General features: G+C 54.7%; 1 protein-coding gene across 1 annotated transcript in view; it reads right to left on the bottom strand.

The window, feature by feature from the left end:
* LOC128849928 (IgGFc-binding protein-like) overlaps window positions 1-23,117 on the bottom strand; it is a 33,135-nt gene extending 10,018 nt beyond the window's left edge. Inside the window, exons 1-8 of the mRNA XM_054052650.1 lie at window positions 22,681-23,117; window positions 20,657-20,973; window positions 15,408-15,822; window positions 13,061-13,599; window positions 10,016-10,538; window positions 6,260-6,822; window positions 3,294-3,861; window positions 1,793-1,995 (exon numbers count right to left, since the gene is read on the bottom strand). Of these exons, the coding sequence (XP_053908625.1) occupies window positions 1,793-1,995; window positions 3,294-3,861; window positions 6,260-6,822; window positions 10,016-10,538; window positions 13,061-13,599; window positions 15,408-15,822; window positions 20,657-20,973; window positions 22,681-23,065 (3,513 nt within the window). The 5' untranslated portion in view covers window positions 23,066-23,117. The remainder of the gene's footprint in view (window positions 1-1,792; window positions 1,996-3,293; window positions 3,862-6,259; window positions 6,823-10,015; window positions 10,539-13,060; window positions 13,600-15,407; window positions 15,823-20,656; window positions 20,974-22,680) is intronic.
* Between the last annotated feature and the right edge of the window lie 696 nt (window positions 23,118-23,813).

The following is a 23,813-nucleotide window of genomic DNA, read 5'->3' as shown; positions in this document are numbered from 1 at the left end:
TGGTGTCCTCAACCAGAGAGGTCCAAACTCAACTCAGGGCATCTCCAACTCATGGTGTCCTCAACCAGAGAGGCCCAAACTCAACTCAGGACATCTCCAACTCATGGTGGCTTCAACCAGAGAGGTCCAAACTCAACTCAGGGCATCTCCAACTCATGGTGTCCTCAACCAGAGAGGTCCAAACTCAACTCAGGGCATCTCCAACTCATGGTGTCCTCAACCAGAGAGGTCCAAACTCAACTCAGGGTATCTCCAACTCATGGTGTCCTCAACCAGAGAGGTCCAAACTCAACTCAGGGCATCTCCAACTCATGGTGTCCTCAACCAGAGAGGTCCAAACTCAACTCAGGGTATCTCCAACTCATGGTGTCCTCAACCAGAGAGGTCCAAACTCAACTCAGGGCATCTCCAACTCATGGTGTCCTCAACCAGAGAGGTCCAAACTCAACTCAGGGCATCTCCAACTCATGGTGTCCTCCACCAGAGAGGTCCAAACTCAACTCAGGGCATCTCCAACTCATGGTGTCCTCAACCAGAGAGGTCCAAACTCAACTCAGGGCATCTCCAACTCATGGTGTCCTCAACCAGAGAGGTCCAAACTCAACTCAGGACATCTCCAACTCATGGTGTCCTCAACCAGAGAGGCCCAAACTCAACTCAGGACATCTCCAACTCATGGTGTCCTCAACCAGAGAGGCCCAAACTCAACTCAGGGCATCTCCAACTCATGGTGGCTTCAACCAGAGAGGCCCAAACTCAACTCAGGGCATCTCCAACTCATGGTGTCCTCAACCAGAGAGGCCCAAACTCAACTCATGGTATCTCCAACTCATGGTGTCCTCAACCAGAGAGGCCCAAACTCAACTCAGGGCATCTCCAACTCATGGTGTCCTCAACCAGAGAGGTCCAAACTCAACTCAGGACATCTCCAACTCATGGTGTCCTCAACCAGAGAGGCCCAAACTCAACTCAGGGCATCTCCATCTCATGGTGTCCTCAACCAGAGAGGTCCAAACTCAACTCAGGGTATCTCCAACTCATGGTGTCCTCAACCAGAGAGGTCCAAACTCAACTCAGGACATCTCCAACTCATGGTGTCCTCAACCAGAGAGGCCCAAACTCAACTCAGGACATCTCCAACTCATGGTGTCCTCAACCAGAGAGGTCCAAACTCAACTCAGGACATCTCCAACTCATGGTGTCCTCAACCAGAGAGGCCCAAACTCAACTCAGGGCATCTCCAACTCATGGTGTCCTCAACCAGAGAGGTCCAAACTCAACTCAGGGCATCTCCAACTCATGGTGTCCTCAACCAGAGAGGTCCAAACTCAACTCAGGACATCTCCAACTCATGGTGTCCTCAACCAGAGAGGCCCAAACTCAACTCAGGGCATCTCCATCTCATGGTGTCCTCAACCAGAGAGGTCCAAACTCAACTCAGGGTATCTCCAACTCATGGTGTCCTCAACCAGAGAGGTCCAAACTCAACTCAGGACATCTCCAACTCATGGTGTCCTCAACCAGAGAGGCCCAAACTCAACTCAGGACATCTCCAACTCATGGTGTCCTCAACCAGAGAGGTCCAAACTCAACTCAGGGCATCTCCAACTCATGGTGTCCTCAACCAGAGAGGTCCAAACTCAACTCAGGACATCTCCAACTCATGGTGTCCTCAACCAGAGAGGCCCAAACTCAACTCAGGGCATCTCCAACTCATGGTGTCCTCAACCAGAGAGGCCCAAACTCAACTCAGGGCATCTCCATCTCAATCCATGGCCCTCTTCCGCCCTACCTGGAGGTAGTGTCCATCCTGGAAGCATCCGCAGGTGCTCGGAAGGACACAGCGGTGGCCGTGGCTGTAGAAGCCTTCGGAGCAGGTGCACCCCTCGAAGCAGGGGACGCGGTGGCAGGGGACGCGGTGGCCCAGACGGGCGCAGCCGCCGGCGCAGGAGTGGGCGCAGAGGGAGTAGGAGCTGTGGGAGCCGCACGGAAAGGCTGGAGAGGAGGAGGAGGAGGAGGAGGGAATGAGGTGGGAGAAGAGGACACGCGGGTGTTGGACCCATCGTCGGATTGGGGTTGGAATCTGGACTGGTGGAGGGCGCAATCCCAGAAACGGCCCAGGGTTTGAAGGCCATCCCGGGGTTCCAATCCCATCCCATGGTCCCAATCCCATCCCATCCCATCCCATAGTCCCAATCCCATCCCATGGTTCCCAATCCCATCCCATGGTTCCCAATCCCATCCCATAGTTCCCAATCCCATCCCATAGTCCCCAATCCCATCCCATAGTCCCAATCCCATCCCACGGTTCCCAATCCCATCCCATAGTCCCAATCCCATCCCATAGTCCCAATCCCATCCCATGGTTCCCAATCCCATCCCACGGTTCCCAATCCCATCCCATAGTCCCAATCCCATCCCATAGTCCCAATCCCATCCCATGGTTCCCAATCCCATCCCATAGTCCCAATCCCATCCCATAGTCCCAATCCCATCCCATAGTCCCAATCCCATCCCATGGTCCCAATCCCATCCCACGGTTCCCAATCCCATCCCATGGTCCCAATCCCATCCCATGGTTCCCAATCCCATCCCATGGTTCCCAATCCCATCCCATGGTCCCAATCCCATCCCATGGTTCCCAATCCCATCCCATGGTCCCAATCCCATCCCATGGTCCCAATCCCATCCCATAGTCCCAATCCCATCCCATAGTTCCCAATCCCATCCCATGGTTCCCAATCCCATCCCATGGTTCCCAATCCCATCCCATAGTCCCAATCCCATCCCATAGTCCCAATCCCATCCCATGGTTCCCAATCCCATCCCATGGTTCCCAATCCCATCCCATAGTCCCAATCCATTGTCCCAATCCCATTCCATAGTTCCCAATCCCGTCCCATAGTCCCAATCCCATCCCATGGTCCTAATCCCATCCCATAGTCCCAATCCCATCCCATGGTTCCCAATCCCATCCCATGATCCCAATCCCATCCCATGGTTCCCAATCCCATCCCATGATCCCAATCCCATCCCATGGTTCCCAATCCCATCCCATGATCCCAATCCCATCCCATAGTCCCAATCCCATCCCATGGTTCCCAATCCCATCCCATGGTTCCCAATCCCATCCCATGATCCCAATCCCATCCCATGGTTCCCAATCCCATCCCATGGTTCCCAATCCCATCCCATGGTTCCCAATCCCATCCCATGGTTCCCAATCCCATCCCATGGTTCCCAATCCCATCCCTCCTCCTCCTCCCTTTTTCCCACGCTCCGAAGCCACTCACGGCAGAAGGTCTCCGTCCTCCACCTCTCCACCGGCGCTCCGACTTCCTGACACGCCGCCGTATACGCTTGGAGACTCCGGCACAGCGTATCCATCGCTCCTTCCGTAACCACCATCTCCTGAAGACAATATTCCAAGAATTCTTCCGGATCAACCTTCCCGTGACAGCCGCTAAAAGGTCCCGGAGTCACCACCATCATCCCACACGACGTCTCCTTCCGGTACCATCCGGTGGTATCCGACGGATGGACAACACACGTTGGACAGACCTCAACGCAAGGGATGGATTCATCCGGGATTTTCCAGGTTTCCATCAATTCTTGGATCCCGGTGATGCGTTTGCCGTTGGTTTCCAGGAAATCGTTATCTCCGTTGCCGTCAAAATCACCGCAGAGGCCACACATCCGCCCGGAAAAAGCGGTGGGAATGGTGACCAAGAGGACAACGGTATCCACGGAGACGATCCGATGGCCGAAGGTTGTTTGAAGGAGGACGTTGTTTCCTTCTTGGAATACCCAAACTTTTCCGTCGCCGACGGAAAGAGGGAGAGTGTGGGTCTTCCCGTCCACCTGCGGAAAAGCGATGGAAAAGGGGGAGGAGAAGTCCAAGCAGAGGGTGATGGGCACCATCCGAGACGGATGGGAACGGAGACGGAGGGAATGGTGGTGGGAAAAAGGAGGATGAGGAGAAGGAGAAGGAGAGGAGGAGGATCTCGGAGGGGTTTTGGAGGAGAAGGAGGGAATGGTGGTGGGAAAAGGAGGATGAGGAGGAAAAGAAGGGGAGGAGGAGGATCTCAGAGGGGTTTTGGAGGAGGATCTCAGAGGGGTTTTTGGAGGAGAAAGAGGGAAAGGAGGGAACGGTGGTGGGAAAAGGAGGATGAGGAGGAAAAGAAGGAGAGGAGGAGGATCTCAGAGGGGTTTTTGGAGGAGAAAGAGGGAATGGTGGTGGGAAAAGGAGGATGAGGAGAAGGAGAAGGAGAGGAGGAGGATCTCAGAGGGGTTTTGGAGGAGGATCTCAGAGGGGTTTTTGGAGGAGAAAGAGGGAAAAGGAGGGAATGGTGGTGGAAAATGGATGATGAGGAGAAGGAGAAGGAGAGGAGGAGGATCTCAGAGGGGTTTTGGAGGAGAAAGAGGGAATGGTGGTGGGAAAAGGAAGATGAGGAGCAGGAGAAGGAGAGGAGGAGGAGCTCAGAGGGTTTTTGGAGGAGAAAGAGGGAATGGTGGTGGGAAAAGGAGGATGAGGAGCAGGAGAAGGAGAGGAGGAGGATCTCAGAGGGGTTTTGGAGGAGAAAGAGGGAATGGTGGTGGGAAAAGGAGGATGAGGAGCAGGAGAAGGAGAGGAGGAGGATCTCGGAGGGGTTTTGGAGGAGAAAGAGGGAAAAGGAGGGAATGGTGGTGGGAAAAGGAGGATGAGGAGGAAAAGAAGGAGAGGATCTCAGAGGGGTTTTGGAGGAGAAGGAGGGAATGATGGTGGGAAAAGGAGGATGAGGAGCAGGAGAAGGAGAGGAGGAGGATCTCAGAGGGGTTTTGGAGGAGAAAGAGGGAAAAGGAGGGAATGGTGGTGGGAAAAGGAGGATGAGGAGGAAAAGAAGGAGAGGAGGAGGATCTCAGAGGGGTTTTTGGAGGAGAAAGAGGGAATGGTGGTGGGAAAAGGAGGATGAGGAGCAGGAGAAGGAGAGGAGGAGGATCTCAGAGGGGTTTTGGAGGAGAAAGAGGGAATGGTGGTGGGAAAAGGAAGATGAGGAGCAGGAGAAGGAGAGGAGGAGGATCTCAGAGGGGTTTTGGAGGAGATGGAGGGAATGGTGGTGGGAAAAGGAGGATGAGGAGGAAAAGAAGGAGAGGAGGAGGATCTCAGAGGGGTTTTGGAGGAGAAAGAGGGAAAAGGAGGGAATGGTGGTGGGAAAAGGAGGATGAGGAGCAGGAGAAGGAGAGGAGGAGGATCTCAGAGGGGTTTTTGGAGGAGAAAGAGGGAATGGTGGTGGGAAAAGGAGGATGAGGAGGAGGAGAAGGAGAGGAGGAGGAGCTCAGAGAGCTTTCTAGAAGGAGAAGGAGGATCCTGGAGATCTTTTGAGGAGGGACGAAGAGGAGAAGGATCTCAGAGGGGTTTCTAGAAGGGATGAAGAGGAGAAGAAGAGTCTCGGAGAGCTTTCTAGAAGGAGAAGAAGGTATCGGGAGAGCTTTTTGGAGGAGATTGGAGAAGGAGGAGAGTCCTGGAGAGCTTTAGAGGAGGGATGAAGAGAAGGAGGATCTCAGAGAGCTTTATGGAAGGAGAAGAAGGGTTCTGGAGATCTTTTGAGGAGAGATGAAGAGGAGAAGGATCTCAGAGGGGTTTCTAGAAGGGATGAAGAGGAGAAGAAGAGTCTCGGAGAGCTTTTGAGGAGGGATGAAGAGGAGAAGGATCTCAGAGAGCTTTCTAGAAGGAGAAGAAGGGTTCTGGAGATCGTTTGAGGAGGGATGAAGAGAAGAAGGATCTCAGAGAGCTTTTGAGGAGGGATGAAGAGGAGAAGGAGGATCTCAGAGAGCTTTCTAGAAGGAGAAGGAGGGTTCTGGAGATCGTTTGAGGAGAGATGAAGAGGAGAAGGATCTCAGAGAGCTTTTGAGGAGGGATGAAGAGGAGAAGAAGGATCTCGGAGAGCTTTCTAGAAGGAGAAGGAGGATCCTGGAGAGCTTTTGAGGAGGGATGAAGAGGAGAAGGATCTCAGAGGGGTTTCTAGAAGGGATGAAGAGGAGAAGGAGGGTCTCGGAGAGCTTTCTAGAAGGGATAAAGAGGAGAAGGAGGGTCTCGGAGAGCTTTCTAGAAGGGATGAAGAGGAGAAGGAGGGTCTCGGAGAGCTTTCTAGAAGGGATGAAGAGGAGAAGAAAGGTCTGGGAGAGCCTTTTCTGGCCACTAAAGAGGCCAAGAAGCCTCCCAAGGTCCGGGATCCACCCAAGAAGTCTCCAAAGCAATTGCCCACCCAGAAGCACTCACGTCCACGGTCGACGTCCTCCCACTCTTCATGGTGACCGCCACGCCCTCGACCGAGACGGTGACCCCTCCCTGGTTGTCCACCGTCACCTCCAAGCGTTGACCCCCTCCCCGGCACACCTTGGCCACGACGTAACCGCCGCACTCCGCCCCGAAGGTGACCTTCCTCCCATCGAAGGTCACCAACCGCCGTCTTCCCAAGAGGACACAACGTCCTCCGTGTCCACCGTGGCAACCGCGGACTCCGTTCTCCACTCGACATTCCCATCCTGGAGGACACGGAGATGTCCAACAGGTCACCGTCCCTTCCGCCGTACAACGGCATCGTTGGGAACAACCTTCTTCCGGGTAGAATTCTTCTCCGCGGTGGTGGTAACGTCCGCCGTGGTGGCAACCACAAAGCCATGGTGGAACGCAACGGTCGCCGTTGAGGAGGAAACCGTCGTCGCAGAAGCAACCTTCGGTCCTCGGAAGGTCACAGAGGTCCCGGCGGTGGGATTGAGCGCACGTGGTGGGACACGAAGTGCCGTTGAGTTGGTAGTGGGAATGAGGAGGACAAGAAGGGGCTGAAGGTGGAGAAAGAGGACATTTAGGACCTGCGGTGGGGTGGGATGGAGGTGTTGACAGCCCAGCAGTTCATCTCAGGGTGTTTTGAGGGCTTTCGGAGGATGGAGGAGGATTGTTCTCCTCTATGGATCAGCTCAGGTCCTTCCGGAGGCTCTCAAAGAAGGTGGAATTCCCAAAGTGGGGATTTTAGCACTGGGGTGACCATGGATGGAGACCTCCATGGAGGATTCTCCTCATCTGAGGGGGTTCCATCACCTTCTGGAAGTCAACTTGGATGGAGATCTCCACTCAAATGTTCTCCTCCTCTTTGAGACCACATAGAGACCTCAATCCATGATTTTGGATGGAGAGTTCTCCTCCTCTTTGCCACCAGATGGAGATCTCAATCCACGGATGGAGAGTTCTCCTCCTCTTTGCCACCAGATGGAGATCTCAATCCACGGATGGAGAGTTCTCCTCCTCTTTGCCACCAGATGGAGACCTCAATCCACGGATGGAGAGTTCTCCTCCTCTTTGCCACCAGATGGAGACCTCAATCCATGGATGGAGAGTTCTCCTCCTCTTTGCCACCAGATGGAGACCTCAATCCACGGATGGAGAGTTCTCCTCCTCTTTGCCACCAGATGGAGACCTCAATCGAGAGTTCTCCTCCTCTTTGCCACCAGATGGAGACCTCAATCCATGGATGGAGAGTTCTCCTCCTCTTTGCCACCAGATGGAGACCTCAATCCATGGATGGAGAGTTCTCCTCCTCTTCGCCACCAGATGGAGACCTCAATCCATGGATGGAGAGTTCTCCTCCTCTTTGCCACCAGATGGAGATCTCAATCCATGGATGGAGAGTTCTCCTCCTCTTTGCCACCAGATGGAGACCTCAATCCACGGATGGAGAGTTCTCCTCCTCTTTGCCACCAGATGGAGACCTCAATCCATGTTCTTGGATGGAGAGTTCTCCTCCTCTTCGCCACCAGATGGAGACCTCAATCCATGGATGGAGTGTTCTCCTCCTCTTTGCCACCAGATGGAGACCTCAATCCATGGATGGAGAGTTCTCCTCCTCTTTGCCACCAGATGGAGACCTCAATCCATGGATGGAGAGTTCTCCTCCTCTTTGCCACCAGATGGAGACCTCAATCCACGGATGGAGAGTTCTCCTCCTCTTTGCCACCAGATGGAGACCTCAATCCACGGATGGAGAGTTCTCCTCCTCTTTGCCACCAGATGGAGACCTCAATCCACGGATGGAGAGTTCTCCTCCTCTTTGCCACCAGATGGAGACCTCAATCCATGTTCTTGGATGGAGAGTTCTCCTCCTCTTTGCCACCAGATGGAGACCTCAATCCACAGATGGAGAGTTCTCCTCCTCTTTGCCACCAGATGGAGACCTCAATCGAGAGTTCTCCTCCTCTTTGCCACCAGATGGAGACCTCAATCCATGGATGGAGAGTTCTCCTCCTCTTTGCCACCAGATGGAGACCTCAATCCATGGATGGAGTGTTCTCCTCCTCTTTGCCACCAGATGGAGACCTCAATCCATGGATGGAGAGTTCTCCTCCTCTTTGCCACCAGATGGAGACCTCAATCCATGGATGGAGAGTTCTCCTCCTCTTTGCCACCAGATGGAGATCTCAATCCACGGATGGAGAGTTCTCCTCCTCTTTGAGACCACATGGAGACCTCAATCCACGGATGGAGAGTTCTCCTCCTCTTTGCCACCAGATGGAGATCTCAATCCATGGATGGAGAGTTCTCCTCCTCTTTGCCACCAGATGGAGACCTCAATCCACGGATGGAGAGTTCTCCTCCTCTTTGCCACCAGATGGAGACCTCAATCCACGGATGGAGAGTTCTCCTCCTCTTTGCCACCAGATGGAGATCTCAATCCATGGATGGAGAGTTCTCCTCCTCTTTGCCACCAGATGGAGACCTCAATCCACGGATGGAGAGTTCTCCTCCTCTTTGCCACCAGATGGAGACCTCAATCCACGGATGGAGAGTTCTCCTCCTCTTTGCCACCAGATGGAGACCTCAATCCACGGATGGAGAGTTCTCCTCCTCTTTGCCACCAGATGGAGACCTCAATCCACGGATGGAGAGTTCTCCTCCTCTTCGCCACCAGATGGAGATCTCAATCCATGGATGGAGAGTTCTCCTCCTCTTTGCCACCAATGGAGACCTCAATCCACGGATGGAGAGTTCTCCTCCTCTTTGAGACCACATGGAGATCTCAATCCACGGATGGAGAGTTCTCCTCCTCTTTGCCACCAGATGGAGACCTCAATCGAGAGTTCTCCTCCTCTTCGCCACCAGATGGAGACCTCAATCCATGGATGGAGAGTTCTCCTCCTCTTTGCCACCAGATGGAGACCTCAATCCACGGATGGAGAGTTCTCCTCCTCTTTGCCACCAGATGGAGACCTCAATCCACGGATGGAGAGTTCTCCTCCTCTTTGCCACCAGATGGAGACCTCAATCCATGGATGGAGAGTTCTCCTCCTCTTTGCCACCAGATGGAGACCTCAATCCATGGATGGAGAGTTCTCCTCCTCTTTGCCACCAGATGGAGACCTCAATCCACGGATGGAGAGTTCTCCTCCTCTTTGAGACCACATGGAGACCTCAATCCATGGATGGAGAGTTCTCCTCCTCTTTGTCACCACATGGAGACCTCAATCCACGGATGGAGAGTTCTCCTCCTCTTTGCCACCAGATGGAGACCTCAATCCATGGATGGAGAGTTCTCCTCCTCTTTGCCACCAGATGGAGACCTCAATCCACGGATGGAGAGTTCTCCTCCTCTTTGCCACCAGATGGAGACCTCAATCCATGGATGGAGAGTTCTCCTCCTCTTTGCCACCACATGGAGACCTCAATCCACGGATGGAGAGTTCTCCTCCTCTTTGCCACCAGATGGAGACCTCAATCCACGGATGGAGAGTTCTCCTCCTCTTTGCCACCAGATGGAGACCTCAATCCACGGATGGAGAGTTCTCCTCCTCTTTGCCACCAGATGGAGACCTCAATCCACGTTCTCCCTCCACTGAGAACGTTCCCATCTCCCTTTTGACCCCCTTTGAGGTGGAAACCACCCCTTGAGGGACCTTCCCACCCCATCCACGTTGGGTGGAGATCCCCAATCAGGGATTCTCCACCTCCTCCTCCTCTCCTCAGGACCTCCTGAGGGTCACCTACCGCAGACGTTCTTGGAGCGCCACTCCTCCAGGTCCACTCCGACCTCCTGGCAAGCGGCGGCGTAACCCTTCAACGCTTGACACACGACGCCTTTGTGTCCTCGGAAGACGCAGTAATCCATGACGCAATCCTGGAAGAAGCTTTCGGGGTCAACCTTGGAATGACAACCTCGGAAAGGTCCTTCAGGGAAGAGGATGAGTCCACATTCCTCGTTGGTGTCTCTTTGCTTGCGGGCGATGACGTCCAAACGGGAACACGGCCGCGGCGGTGGCTCTTCGCAACCCGGTGTAGATGTTGTCACCACTTTGAGGACGTCGTTATGGGGATCACCATCAAAGTCACCGCAGAGGCCACGGAGAAATCCGGAATAAGAGCTCGGAACGGTGACGGCCAAGTGGCTTTGTCCATCGAAGGAGATGGTCAAGTGGAAAGAGGTGATCAAGGAGGTGCCCCAACCCCGGCGGGAGATGGAGATGTTGCCCTCAAGGAGGACGTGGGGGAGGTGGACCAGGAGACCATCAACCTGAGAGGGGAGAGGGGAGCGGTGGGCGGTGTTCGGGGTTGGGGTGGAGAAGCTCAGGGGGAGGGGAGCGCGGGGAGAGGCGGCGTTCAGAGCCAAAGGTCAACCTCAGGACCAAAGTCAACCCCAATTCCAACCTCAAATACCATCTCCAAGACCAAACTCAACATCAAGACCATCTCCAACCTCAACACCATCTCCAAGAGCAAACTCAACTCCAAACTCAACCTCAAATACCATCTCCAAGGCCAAATTCAACATCAAAACCACCGCCAACCCCAAACTCAACCCCAATTCCAACCTCAAATACCATCTCCAAGACCAAAGTCAACCTCAACACCATCTCCAAGCCCAAACTCAACCTCAATTCCAACATCAAATACCATCTCCAAGCCCAAACTCAACTCCAAATCCAACCTCAACACCATTCCAAGACCAAAGTCAACCTCAAGACCACCTCCAAGCCCAAACTCAACCCCAATTCCAACCTCAAGACCATCTCCAAGCCCAAACTCAACCCCAATTCCGACCTCAACACCATCTCCAAGACCAAACTCAACCTCAAGACCACCTCCAAGACCAAACTCAACCCCAATTCCAACCTCAAGACCACCTCCAAGACCAAACTCAACCCCAATTCCAACCTCAAGACCACCTCCAAGACCAAACTCAACCTCAAGACCATCTCCAAGCCCAAACTCAACCTCAATTCCAACCTCAAATACCATCTCCAAGCCCAAACTCAACTCCAAATCCAACCTCAACACCATTCCAAGACCAAAGTCAACCTCAAGACCACCTCCAAGCCCAAACTCAACCCCAATTCCAACCTCAAATACCATCTCCAAGCCCAAAGTCAACCTCAAGACCATCTCCAACCCCAAACTCAACCCCAATTCCAACCTCAAATACCATCTCCAAGCCCAAAGTCAACCTCAACACCATCTCCAAGACCAAAGTCAACCTCAAGACCACCTCCAAGCCCAAACTCAACCCCAATTCCAACCTCAAGACCATCTCCAAGCCCAAAGTCAACCCCAATTCCGACCTCAACACCATCTCCAAGACCAAACTCAACCTCAAGACCACCTCCAAGACCAAACTCAACCCCAATTCCAACCTCAAGACCACCTCCAAGACCAAAGTCAACCTCAAGACCATCTCCAAGACCAAACTCAACCTCAACACCATCTCCAAGCCCAAAGGTCAACCTCAACACCATCTCCAAACCCAAACTCAACCCCAAACTCAACCCCAACACCATCTCCAAGACCAAAGTCAACCTCAACACCATCTCCAAACCCAAACTCAACCCCAATTCCAACCTCAACACCATCTCCAAGACCAAACTCAACTCCAAAGTCAACCTCAACACCATCTCCAACCCCAAACTCAACCTCAACACCACCTCCAACCCCAAACTCAACCTCAACACCAACCTGAACCTCAAGTCTAAGTCCAACTTGAACCTCAACCCAATCCCATCAACCTCAACACCTCCTCCAACACTTTCTCAACCCCAAACTCAACTCTGACCTCAACCTCAACACTTTCTGAGCTCCAAACTCAACTCTGACCTCAACCTCAACACTTTCTCAGCTCCAAACTCAACTCTGACCTCAACCTCAACACTTTCTGAGCTCCAAACTCAACTCTGACCTCAACCTCAACTCTTTCTGAGCTCCAAACTCAACTCCGACCTCAACCTCAACACCTTCTGAGCTCCAAACTCAACTCTGACCTCAACCTCAACACTTTCTCAATCCCAAACCCAACTCTGACCTCAACATCAACACTTTCTGAGCTCCAAACTCAACTCTGACCTCAACCTCAACACCTTCTGAGCTCCAAACTCAACTCTGACCTCAACCTCAACACTTTCTCAGCTCCAAACTCAACTCTGACCTCAACCTCAACTCCTTCTGAGCTCCAAACTCAACTCTGACCTCAACCTCAACACTTTCTGAGCTCCAAACTCAACTCTGACCTCAACCTCAACACTTTCTCAGCTCCAAACCCAACTCTGACCTCAACCTCAACACTTTCTCAGCTCCAAACTCAACTCTGACCTCAACCTCAACACCTTCTGAGCTCCAAACTCAACTCTGACCTCAACCTCAACTCTTTCTGAGCTCCAAACTCAACTCTGACCTCAACTTCAACTCTTTCGGAGCTCCAAACTCAACTCTGACCTCAACCTCAACTCTTTCTGAGCTCCAAACTCAACTCTGACCTCAACCTCAACACTTTCTCAGCTCCAAACTCAACTCTGACCTCAACCTCAACTCCTTCTGAGCTCCAAACCCAACTCTGACCTCAACCTCAACACTTTCTCAACTCCAAACTCAACTCTGACCTCAACCTCAACACTTTCTGAGCTCCAAACTCAACTCTGACCTCAACCTCAACTCCTTCTGAGCTCCAAACTCAACTCTGACCTCAACCTCAACACCTTCTCCCACCCCAAACTCAACTCCAACCCCATTCCCGCTCTCCGCTCTCTTCTCCACCTCCCAAGATCTCACCATGGCCTTTTCCGGGAATTCATGGCTGAGGGTAACGTTGTGCCCTTCCAGAAGGACGTGGACCGTTCGGGCGACGGCGACTCCGTACGGCCTCTTCCCCTCATTCCTCACCAACACTTGGAAGTCCACCAACCCCTCAGCGGCTTCGCACGTCCCAACGAACTCCTGGAGGCATCTCCCTCCAAACCCACCGCGGTGACCATCGAAGGTGACGTAGCTCTGATCCCTCCCGGAGCTGCACTTCCCGTAACTCTCAGGATGACATCCAACCACCTCCTTTTCCACCCGGCATCGCTCCCCTCGGCGACAACATTCCTCCCGGCACCGCATCCGATGTTCTTCTCCGTCGCAGACGCAACGTTGGGTGCAGTTGTCTCCTGCCCAGACCTTCTGGCCGGGGGCGTAATGATGGCCGTCGTGGTGGCAACCAGGAGGCTCCGAGGTGGTGGCCACGCAGCTGCCGTTGAGGAAGGCGAGTCCGTGGTTGCATCCGTAGGTTTCCTGGGAGGAGGTCGAGGTGTTTTCCGGGCGGGATGGGGCTGTGGGGGAGGTGGGAGGGGTTGGAAAAGGGAGGAGGAAAGGGACAGAGGGGTCACCATCCTGGGAAACACTGGGGGTGGGAGGGGGATAATCCCGATCCCGGTGTAAATCCCGATCCCGGTGTAAATCCCGATCCTGGGGTAGATCCCGATCCCAAAGCAACGTGTGCGTCGCAAAGCTTAATCCCGGAGCTAATCTGAATCCCAATCCCAGAATGAAATCCCAATCCCAGCATGGAATCCCAATCCCAGAATGAAATCCCAATCCCAGAATGGAATCCCAATCCCAGAATGAAATCCCAATCCCAGAATGGAATCCCAATCCCAGAATGGAATCCCAATCCCAGAATGGAATCCCAATCCCAGAATGGAATCCCGATCCCAGAATGAAATCCCAATCGCAGAATGAAATCCCAATCCCAGAATGGAATCCCAATCCCAGAATGGAATCCCAATCCCAGAATGAAATCCCAATCCCAGAATGGAATCCCGATCCCAGAATGAAATCCCGATCCCAGTATGGAATCCCAATCCCAGAATGAAATCCCAATGCCAGAATGGAATCCCAATCCCAGAATGGAATCCCAATTGCAGAATGGAATCCCAATCCCAGAGCAAATCCTGATCCCAAAGCAAATGCCAATCCCAGAGCAATAGAAAAATCTTAATCCCAAATGCCAATCCCAGAGTGAAGCCCAATCCCAGCTCCAATCCCAGCTCCGATCCCAATCCCAGAGCACCATCCTCTCGGCCAACCTTAACCTGAGCTCCAATCTGAGCTCCAATCCCAATCCCAGCCCCAATCCAAGCTCCAATCCCAATTCCAGAGCACCATCCACTCGGCCAACCTTAATCCCAGCTCCAATCCGAGCTCCAATCCCAATCCCAGCTCCAATCCCAGCTCCAATCCCACCTCCAATCCCAATCCCAGAGCACCATCCTCTCGGCCAACCTTAATCCCAGCTCCAATCCCACCTCCAATCCCCATCCCAGAGCACCATCCTCTTGGCCAACCTTAACCCGAGCTCCAATCTGAGCTCCAATCCCAATCCCAGCTCCAATCCCACCTCCAATCCCAATCCCAGAGCACCATTCTCTTGGCCAACCTTAATCCCAGCTCCAATCCCAGCTCCAATCCCAATCCCAGTGCACCATCCTCTTGGCCAACCTTAATCCCAGCTCCAATCTGAGCTCCAATCCCAATCCCAGCTCCAATCCCACCTCCAATCCCAATCCCAGAGCACCATCCTCTTGGCCAACCTTAACCTGAGCTCCGATCTGAGCTCCAATCCCAATCCCAGCTCCAATCCCAATTCCAGAGCACCATTCTCTTGGCCAACCTTAATCCCAGCTCCAATCCCAATCCCAGCTCCAATCCCACCTCCAATCCCAATCCCAGAGCACCATCCGCTCGGCCAACCTTAATCCCAGCTCCAATCTGAGCTCCAATCCCAATCCCAGCTCCAATCTGAGCTCCAATCCCAATCCCAGCCCCAATCCGAGCTCCAATCCCAATCCCAGAGCACCATCCTCTCGGCCAACATTAATCCCAGCTCCAATCTGAGCTCCAATCCCAATCCCAGCCCCAATCCCAGCTCCAATCCCAATCCCAGCCCCAATCCGAGCTCCAATCCCAATCCCAGAGCACCATCCTCTCGGCCAACATTAATCCCAGCTCCAATCTGAGCTCCAATCCCAATCCCAGCTCCAATCTGAGCTCCAATCCCAATCCCAGCCCCAATCCCACCTCCAATCCCAATCCCAGAGCAGCCGTTAATCCCAATCCTGATCCTTCCGGTCCCACTCACCGCATCCCTCCTCCCTCCGCCACTCCGGCACTTCCACTCCGCGCTCGGCACAGGCGGCGGCGTAGTTCGCCAGAGCCCGGCAGACGCTCTCTTTTCCGCACGGCTTTTCCGTACATCCTTCCAGGTGATCCCAAGGTTCCACCACCCTCCGGCATCTCCCAAAGAGCTCTCCCTTAGCCAAACGCTCGCAGAAGGACTCGGAAGAACCGGGATCGTCATCGGAAAAGCCGTCGGCGCAAAGGCCGCAGAGGTGTTGAGGGACAACGCCGGGAACGGAGATGGTGGTGGATCCTTTGGAATCGTAGGAGACGTGGAGGGAGAAGTCGGTTTGGAAGAGGATTCCACTTCCGTGCCGGGATAAGAGGATGCGATTCCCATGGAAGGACACCGGCAGTCGGAAGCTCTGATTGTTCACCTGAAGATGGAGGTTGGAGAGCGATGGGAGTGGGAGAAGAGTGGGAGGAGTGGGATGAGAGTGGAAAGAGTGGGATGGGAGTGGGATGAGAGTGGGATGAGAGTGGAAAGAGAGTGGGATGAGAGTGGGAAGAGAGTGGAAAAAGTGGGATGAGAGTGGGAGAAGAGTGGGAAGAGAGTGGGATGAGAGTGGGAGGAGAGTGGGAGGAGAGTGGGAAGAGAGTGGGATGAGAGTGGGATGAGACTGGGATGAGAGTGGGATGAGAGTGGGATGAGAGTGGGATGAGACTGGGATGAGAGTGGGAAGAGAGTGGGATGAGAGTGGGAGGAGAGTGGGAAGAGAGTGGGAAGAGAGTGGGAAGAGTGGGAAGAGAGTGGGATGAGAGTGGGATGAGAGTGGGATGAGAGTGGGATGAGAGTGGGAAGAGAGTGGGAAGAGAGTGGGATGAGAGTGGGAAGAGAGTGGGATGAGAGTGGGATGAGAGTGGGAAGAGAGTGGGAGGAGAGTGGGAGGAGAGTGGGATGAGAGTGGGAAGAGAGTGGGAAAAGAGTGGGAGGAGAGTGGGATGAGAGTGGGAGAAGAGTGGGAAGAGAGTGGGATGAGAGTGGGATGAGAGTGGGAGGAGAGTGGGATGAGAGTGGGAAGAGAGTGGGATGAGAGTGGGAGGAGAGTGGGAAAAGAGTGGGATGAGAGTGGAAAGAGTGGGATGAGAGTGGGATGAGAGTGGAAAGAGTGGGAGGAGAGTGGGATGAGAGTGGGAAGAGAGTGGGAAGAGTGGGAGGAGAGTGGGAAGAGAGTGGGATGAGAGTGGGATGGGAGTGGGAAGAGAGTGGGAAGAGAGTGGGAGGAGAGTGGGAGAAGAGTGGGAAGAGAGTGGGATGAGAGTGGGAGGAGAGTGGGAGGAGAGTGGGAAAAGAGTGGGAAGAGAGTGGGAAAAGAGTGGGATGAGAGTGGGAGGAGAGTGGGATGAGAGTGGGAGGAGAGTGGGAAGAGAGTGGGAAGAGAGTGGGAAAAGAGTGGGAAGAGAGTGGGAAGAGAGTGGGATGAGAGTGGGAGGAGAGTGGGAGGAGAGTGGGATGAGAGTGGGAAGAGAGTGGGAAGAGAGTGGGAAAAGAGTGGGAAGAGAGTGGGAAGAGAGTGGGAAGAGAGTGGGATGAGAGTGGGATGAGAGTGGGAAGAGTGGGAGGAGAGTGGGAGAAGAGTGGGAAGAGAGTGGGAAGAGAGTGGGAAGAGAGTGGGATGAGAGTGGGATGAGAGTGGGAGGAGAGTGGGAGAAGAGTGGGAAGAGAGTGGGAAGAGAGTGGGATGAGAGTGGGATGAGAGTGGGAAGAGAGTGGGAGGAGAGTGGGAGGAGAGTGGGATGAGAGTGGGAAGAGAGTGGGAAAAGAGTGGGAGGAGAGTGGGATGAGAGTGGGAGAAGAGTGGGAAGAGAGTGGGATGAGAGTGGGATGAGAGTGGGAGGAGAGTGGGATGAGAGTGGGAAGAGAGTGGGATGAGAGTGGGATGAGAGTGGGAGGAGAGTGGGAAAAGAGTGGGATGAGAGTGGAAAGAGTGGGATGAGAGTGGGATGAGAGTGGAAAGAGTGGGAGGAGAGTGGGATGAGAGTGGGAGGAGAGTGGGAAGAGTGGGAGGAGAGTGGGAAGAGAGTGGGATGAGAGTGGGATGGGAGTGGGAAGAGAGTGGGAAGAGAGTGGGAGGAGAGTGGGAGAAGAGTGGGAAGAGAGTGGGATGAGAGTGGGAGGAGAGTGGGAGGAGAGTGGGAAAAGAGTGGGATGAGAGTGGGAAGAGAGTGGGATGAGAGTGGGAGGAGAGTGGGATGAGAGTGGGATGAGAGTGGGAAGAGAGTGGGAAGAGAGTGGGAAAAGAGTGGGAAGAGAGTGGGATGAGAGTGGGAGGAGAGTGGGAGGAGAGTGGGATGAGAGTGGGAAGAGAGTGGGAAGAGAGTGGGAAAAGAGTGGGAAGAGAGTGGGAAGAGAGTGGGAAGAGAGTGGGATGAGAGTGGGATGAGAGTGGGAAGAGTGGGAGGAGAGTGGGAGAAGAGTGGGAAGAGAGTGGGAAGAGAGTGGGAAGAGAGTGGGATGAGAGTGGGATGAGAGTGGGAGGAGAGTGGGAGAAGAGTGGGAAGAGAGTGGGAAGAGAGTGGGATGAGAGTGGGATGAGAGTGGGAGGAGAGTGGGAGAAGAGTGGGAAGAGAGTGGGAAGAGAGTGGGAAGAGTGGGAAGAGAGTGGGATGAGAGTGGGATGAGAGTGGGATGAGAGTGGGAGGAGAGTGGGAAGAGTGGGAAGAGAGTGGGAAGAGAGTGGGAAGAGTGGGAAGAGAGTGGGATGAGAGTGGGATGGGAGTGGGAGGAGAGTGGGAAGAGAGTGGGAAGAGAGTGGGAAGAGAGTGGGAAGAGAGTGGGATGAGAGTGGGAAGAGAGTGGAAAAAGTGGGATGAGAGTGGGAGAAGAGTGGGAAGAGAGTGGGATGAGAGTGGGAAGAGTGGGAAGAGAGTGGGATGAGAGTGGGATGAGAGTGGGAGGAGAGTGGGAAGAGAGTGGGAAGAGAGTGGGAAGAGTGGGAAGAGAGTGGGATGAGAGTGGGATGAGAGTGGGATGAGAGTGGGATGAGAGTGGGAAGAGAGTGGGAAGAGAGTGGGATGAGAGTGGGAAGAGAGTGGGATGAGAGTGGGATGAGAGTGGGATGAGAGTGGGATGAGAGTGGGAGGAGAGTGGGATGAGAGTGGGAGAAGAGTGGGAAGAGAGTGGGATGAGAGTGGGATGAGAGTGGGAGGAGAGTGGGATGAGAGTGGGAAGAGAGTGGGATGAGAGTGGGAGGAGAGTGGGAAAAGAGTGGGATGAGAGTGGAAAGAGTGGGATGAGAGTGGGATGAGAGTGGAAAGAGTGGGAGGAGAGTGGGATGAGAGTGGGAGGAGAGTGGGAAGAGTGGGAGGAGAGTGGGAAGAGAGTGGGATGAGAGTGGGATGGGAGTGGGAAGAGAGTGGGAAGAGAGTGGGAGGAGAGTGGGAGAAGAGTGGGAAGAGAGTGGGATGAGAGTGGGAGGAGAGTGGGAGGAGAGTGGGAAAAGAGTGGGAAGAGAGTGGGAAAAGAGTGGGAAGAGAGTGGGAGGAGAGTGGGAGAAGAGTGGGAAGAGAGTGGGATGAGAGTGGGATGAGAGTGGGATGAGAGTGGGAAGAGAGTGGGATGAGAGTGGGAAGAGTGGGAGGAGAGTGGGAGGAGAGTGGGAAGAGAGTGGGATGAGAGTGGGATGAGAGTGGGATGAGAGTGGGAGGAGAGTGGGAAGAGTGGGAAGAGAGTGGGAAGAGAGTGGGAAGAGAGTGGGATGAGAGTGGGATGGGAGTGGGAGGAGAGTGGGAAGAGAGTGGGAAGAGAGTGGGAAGAGAGTGGGAAGAGAGTGGGATGAGAGTGGGAGGAGAGTGGGAAGAGAGTGGGAAGAGAGTGGGAAGAGAGTGGGAAGAGAGTGGGATGAGAGTGGGAAGAGAGTGGGAAGAGAGTGGGATGAGAGTGGGATGAGAGTGGGATGGGAGTGGAAAGAGTGGGAAGAGAGTGGGATGAGAGTGGGATGAGAGTGGGATGAGAGTGGGAAGAGAGTGGGAGAAGAGTGGGAAGAGAGTGGGAGGAGAGTGGGATGAGAGTGGGAGGAGAGTGGGAAGAGAGTGGGAGGAGAGTGGGATGAGAGTGGGATGAGAGTGGGAAGAGAGTGGGAAGAGAGTGGGAAGAGAGTGGGAAGAGAGTGAGAAGAGAGTGGGAGAAGAGTGGGAAGAGTGGGATGAGAGTGGGATGAGAGTGGGAAGAGAGTGGGAAGAGAGTGGGATGAGAGTGGGATGAGAGTGGGATGAGAGTGGGAAGAGAGTGGGATGAGAGTGGGAGGAGAGTGGGATGAGAGTGGGAGAAGAGTGGGAAGAGAGTGGGAGGAGAGTGGGAGAAGAGTGGGAGGAGAGTGGGATGAGAGTGGGAGGAGAGTGGGATGGGAGTGGGAGGAGAGTGGGATGAGAGTGGGAGAAGAGTGGGAAGAGTGGGATGAGAGTGGGATGAGAGTGGGAGGAGAGTGGGATGAGAGTGGGATGAGAGTGGGATGAGAGTGGGAAGAGAGTGGGAGGAGAGTGGGAAGAGAGTGGGAAGAGAGTGGGAGAAGAGTGGGAGGAGAGTGGGAGGAGAGTGGGAAGAGTGGGAAGAGAGTGGGAAGAGAGTGGGAGGAGAGTGGGAGGAGAGTGGGAAGAGAGTGGGATGAGAGTGGGAGAAGAGTGGGATGAGATTGGACACACATGGAAGAGCCTAAAAGAACATGGAAGAGCCTGGAAGAGAGTGGAAGAGCGTGGAAGAGCCTGGATGAGCATGGAAAAGGTTGGAAGAGCCTGGAAGAGTGTGGAAGAGCATGGAAGAGCTTGGATGAGCACGGAAGAGCTTGGATGAGCATGGAAGAAGTTGGAAGAGCATGGACACGCATGGAAGAGCTTGGTTGAGCACGGAAGAGCTTGGATGAGCATGGAAGAGGTTGGAAGAGCCTGGATGAGCGTGGAAGATCCCGGAGGAGAAGGCAAGAGCCTGGATGAGCATGGAAGAGGTTGGAAGAGCTTGGATGAGCATGGAAGAGCTTGGATGAGCACGGAAGAGGTTGGATGAGCATGGAAGAGGTTGGAAGAGCATGGAAGAGCTTGGATGAGCACGGAAGAGCTTGGATGAGCACGGAAGAGGTTGGATGAGCATGGAAGAGCTTGGATGAGCACGGAAGAGGTTGGATGAGCATGGAAGATCCAGGAGGAGAAGGCAAGAGCCTGGATGAGCATGGACGCGCATGGAAGAGCTCGGATGAGCACGGAAGCCCTGTCCCTCACCTGGATGAATCTCCTCTGTCCCCTCCTGGTGGTGACGGTGAGGTTGTAGACCCGGATCCGGAGGGAGGAGATGCCTTTGGGAAGGATCCGGGCCTCCACGCTGAAAGGTGTTGGAAGGGAAGGATCCGATCGGCAGCTCCGGGCCAGGACGTAGCGGCACGGGATGGGCAACGCCATGGAGGCGTCGGAGAAGGTGCGGACGCGGCGGTGGAGGTGGCAGGTGGCATCAGGCACGGCTTCGCAGCGGGGACGGCAGGAGGAGAGGCGGCAGCGCGTGCCGGGAGGGCAAAGGACCTCAGCGCAGGATTTGGGAATGTCTTGGGAAGGAGGAAGGGAGGAGGGGGTGAGAATGGGGGCGACCAAGAGGGGCGGAAGGTTCAGGAGCCACCGTGGAACCTATGGAGCATCCAAGGCCACTGTGGAAGCTATGGAGCATCCAAGACCACTGTGGAACCTATGGAGCATCCAAGGCCACTGTGGAAGCTATGGAGCGTCCAATGCCCCCCATGGAACCTATGGAGTGTCCAATGCCCCCATGGAACCTATGGAGCGTCCAAGACCCCCATGGAACCTATGGAGCGTCCAAGACCCCCATGGAACCTATGGAGCGTCCAAGACCCCCATGGAACCTATGGAGCGTCCAATGCCCCCATGGAACCTATGGAGTGTCCAATGCCACCATGGAACCTATGGAGCATCCAAGACCCCCATGGAACCTATGGAGTGTCCAACGCCACTGTAGAACCTATGGAGTGTCCAATGCCACCCATGGAACCTATGGAGTGTCCAAGACTCCCATGGAACCTATGGAGCGTCGAAGACCACCATGGAACCTGTGGAGCATCCAATGCCCCCATGGAACCTATGGAGTGTCCAACGCCCCCATGGAACCTATGGAGTGTCCAACACCACTATAGAACCTATGGAGCGTCCAACGCCACTGTGGAAGCTATGGAGTGTCCACAACCACCATGGAACCTATGGAGTGTCCAATGTCCCCATGGAACCTATGGAGTGTCCAATGCCCCCATGGAACCTATGGAGCGTCCAAGACCCCCATGGAACCTATGGAGTATCCAACACCACTGTAGAACCTATGGAGCATCCAACGCCACTGTGGAACCTATGGAGTGTCCAAGACCCCCATGGAACCTGTGGAGCATCCAAGACCACTGTGGAAGCTATGGAGCATCCAAGACCACCATGGAACCTGTGGAGCATCCAATGCCCCCATGGAACCTATGGAGTGTCCAACGCCCCCATGGAACCTATGGAGTGTCCAACACCACTATAGAACCTATGGAGCGTCCAACGCCACTGTGGAAGCTATGGAGTGTCCACAACCACCATGGAACCTATGGAGTGTCCAATGCCCCCATGGAACCTATGGAGTGTCCAATGCCCCCATGGAACCTATGGAGCATCCAAGACCCCCATGGAACCTATGGAGTATCCAACACCACTGTAGAACCTATGGAGCATCCAACACCACTGTAGAACCTATGGAGTGTCCAATGCCACCCATGGAACCTATGGAGTGTCCAAGACCCCCATGGAACCTATGGAGCGTCGAAGACCACCATGGAACCTATGGAGTGTCCAATGCCCCCATGGAACCTATGGAGTGTCCAAGACCCCCATGGAACCTATGGAGCGTCGAAGACCACCATGGAACCTATGGAGTGTCCAATGCCCCCATGGAACCTATGGAGTGTCCAATGCCCCCATGGAACCTATGGAGTGTCCAAGACCACCGTGGAACCTATGGAGCATTCAATGCCACCCATGGAACCTATGGAGTGTCCAATGCCCCCATGGAACCTATGGAGTGTCCAACGCCCCCATGGAACCTATGGAGCATCCAATGCCCCCATGGAACCTATGGAGTGTCCAATGCCACCATGGAACCTATGGAGCGTCCAAGACCCCCATGGAACCTATGGAGCGTCCAAGACCCCCATGGAACCCATGGAACCTCCAAGGCCACCCCAGAACCCCGAGGAACATCCAATCCCGGCACTCACCACACTCGCACTTTACTTGGATCCCGGATTCCTCCTCATCCTGCTCCACGCTGGAGCTCAAGACCCCAAAGGTCCCGTTGAGTCGGCACAGGTGGTGACCACCACCACCACCACCACCACCACCACCACCACTCGTCCCCAACGTCACCCGCCGCCACCAGAGATCCCCTATTGGCGCTCGGCGCCAACCGGTGCCACCTAAAGGTCTCCCATCCATGGTGACATCTCCACCACCATCGTTGGCCACCAAGACGATGGTGGCATCTGGGGGGGCTTGGAGATGGTAGGAGGTGCAGAAGTCCCCCAAGGGCGGAACGGCCACCACCGAGGACTTCACGCCGTGGCGGCGAACGTAGTAGACGGCGACGTCGGAGTCGGCCGCCATGGCCAAAAGTGGCGTTGGGCGCTGTAGGGCGATGGGGAGAACTTCGTTGGGTTGGAGGGTGGTCCACGAGGTGGTGGTCCCCGTGGAGTAGCGGAGGAGGGAGAGGCGGGAAGAGAGGACGTAGGCGATGGATTTGGTGGTGGTGGTGGTGGTGGTGGTGGAGGGGATCACCAGGAAGCGTTGGCCCCAGAGCGGAGGTGGAGGGCGGTGGGAAGAGAGGACGGAGGAGAAGAGGTGGGGAGGAGAGGCGGTGGAAGAAGCTGGAGAGGAAGAGGGGGGGAGTGAGGAAATGGGGGGGAAATGGGGGGGAAATGGGGGGGAAATGGGGGGGAAATGGGGGAGAAAGGGGGGAAATGGGGGAGAATGGGGGAAATGGGGGAAAGGGGGGAATGGGGGAAAAGGGGGGAATGGGGGAAATGGGGGGAATGGGGGGAAATGGGGGAAATGGGGGAAATGGGGAAATGGGGGGGAATGGGGGGAATGGGGGGAATGGGGGAAATGGGGGAAAATGGGGGGAAATGGGGGAAATGGGGGGAATGGGGGGAATGGGGGGAAAGGGGGGAAATGGGGGGAATGGGGGGAATGGGGGAAATGGGGGAAATGGGGGGAATGGGGGGAATGGGGGAAATGGGGGAAATGGGGGGAATGGGGGGAATGGGGGAAATGGGGGAAATGGGGGAAATGGGGGGAATGGGGGAAATGGGGGAAATGGGGGGAATGGGGGGAATGGGGGAAATGGGGGGAATGG

The sequence above is a fragment of the Cuculus canorus genome, chromosome 35 (assembly GCF_017976375.1).
Source record: "Cuculus canorus isolate bCucCan1 chromosome 35, bCucCan1.pri, whole genome shotgun sequence".
Classification (NCBI taxonomy): Eukaryota; Metazoa; Chordata; class Aves; order Cuculiformes; family Cuculidae; genus Cuculus; species Cuculus canorus.
The sequence above is the reverse complement of the archived record's forward strand: the minus strand, read 5'-3'. Positions and strand labels throughout refer to the sequence as shown.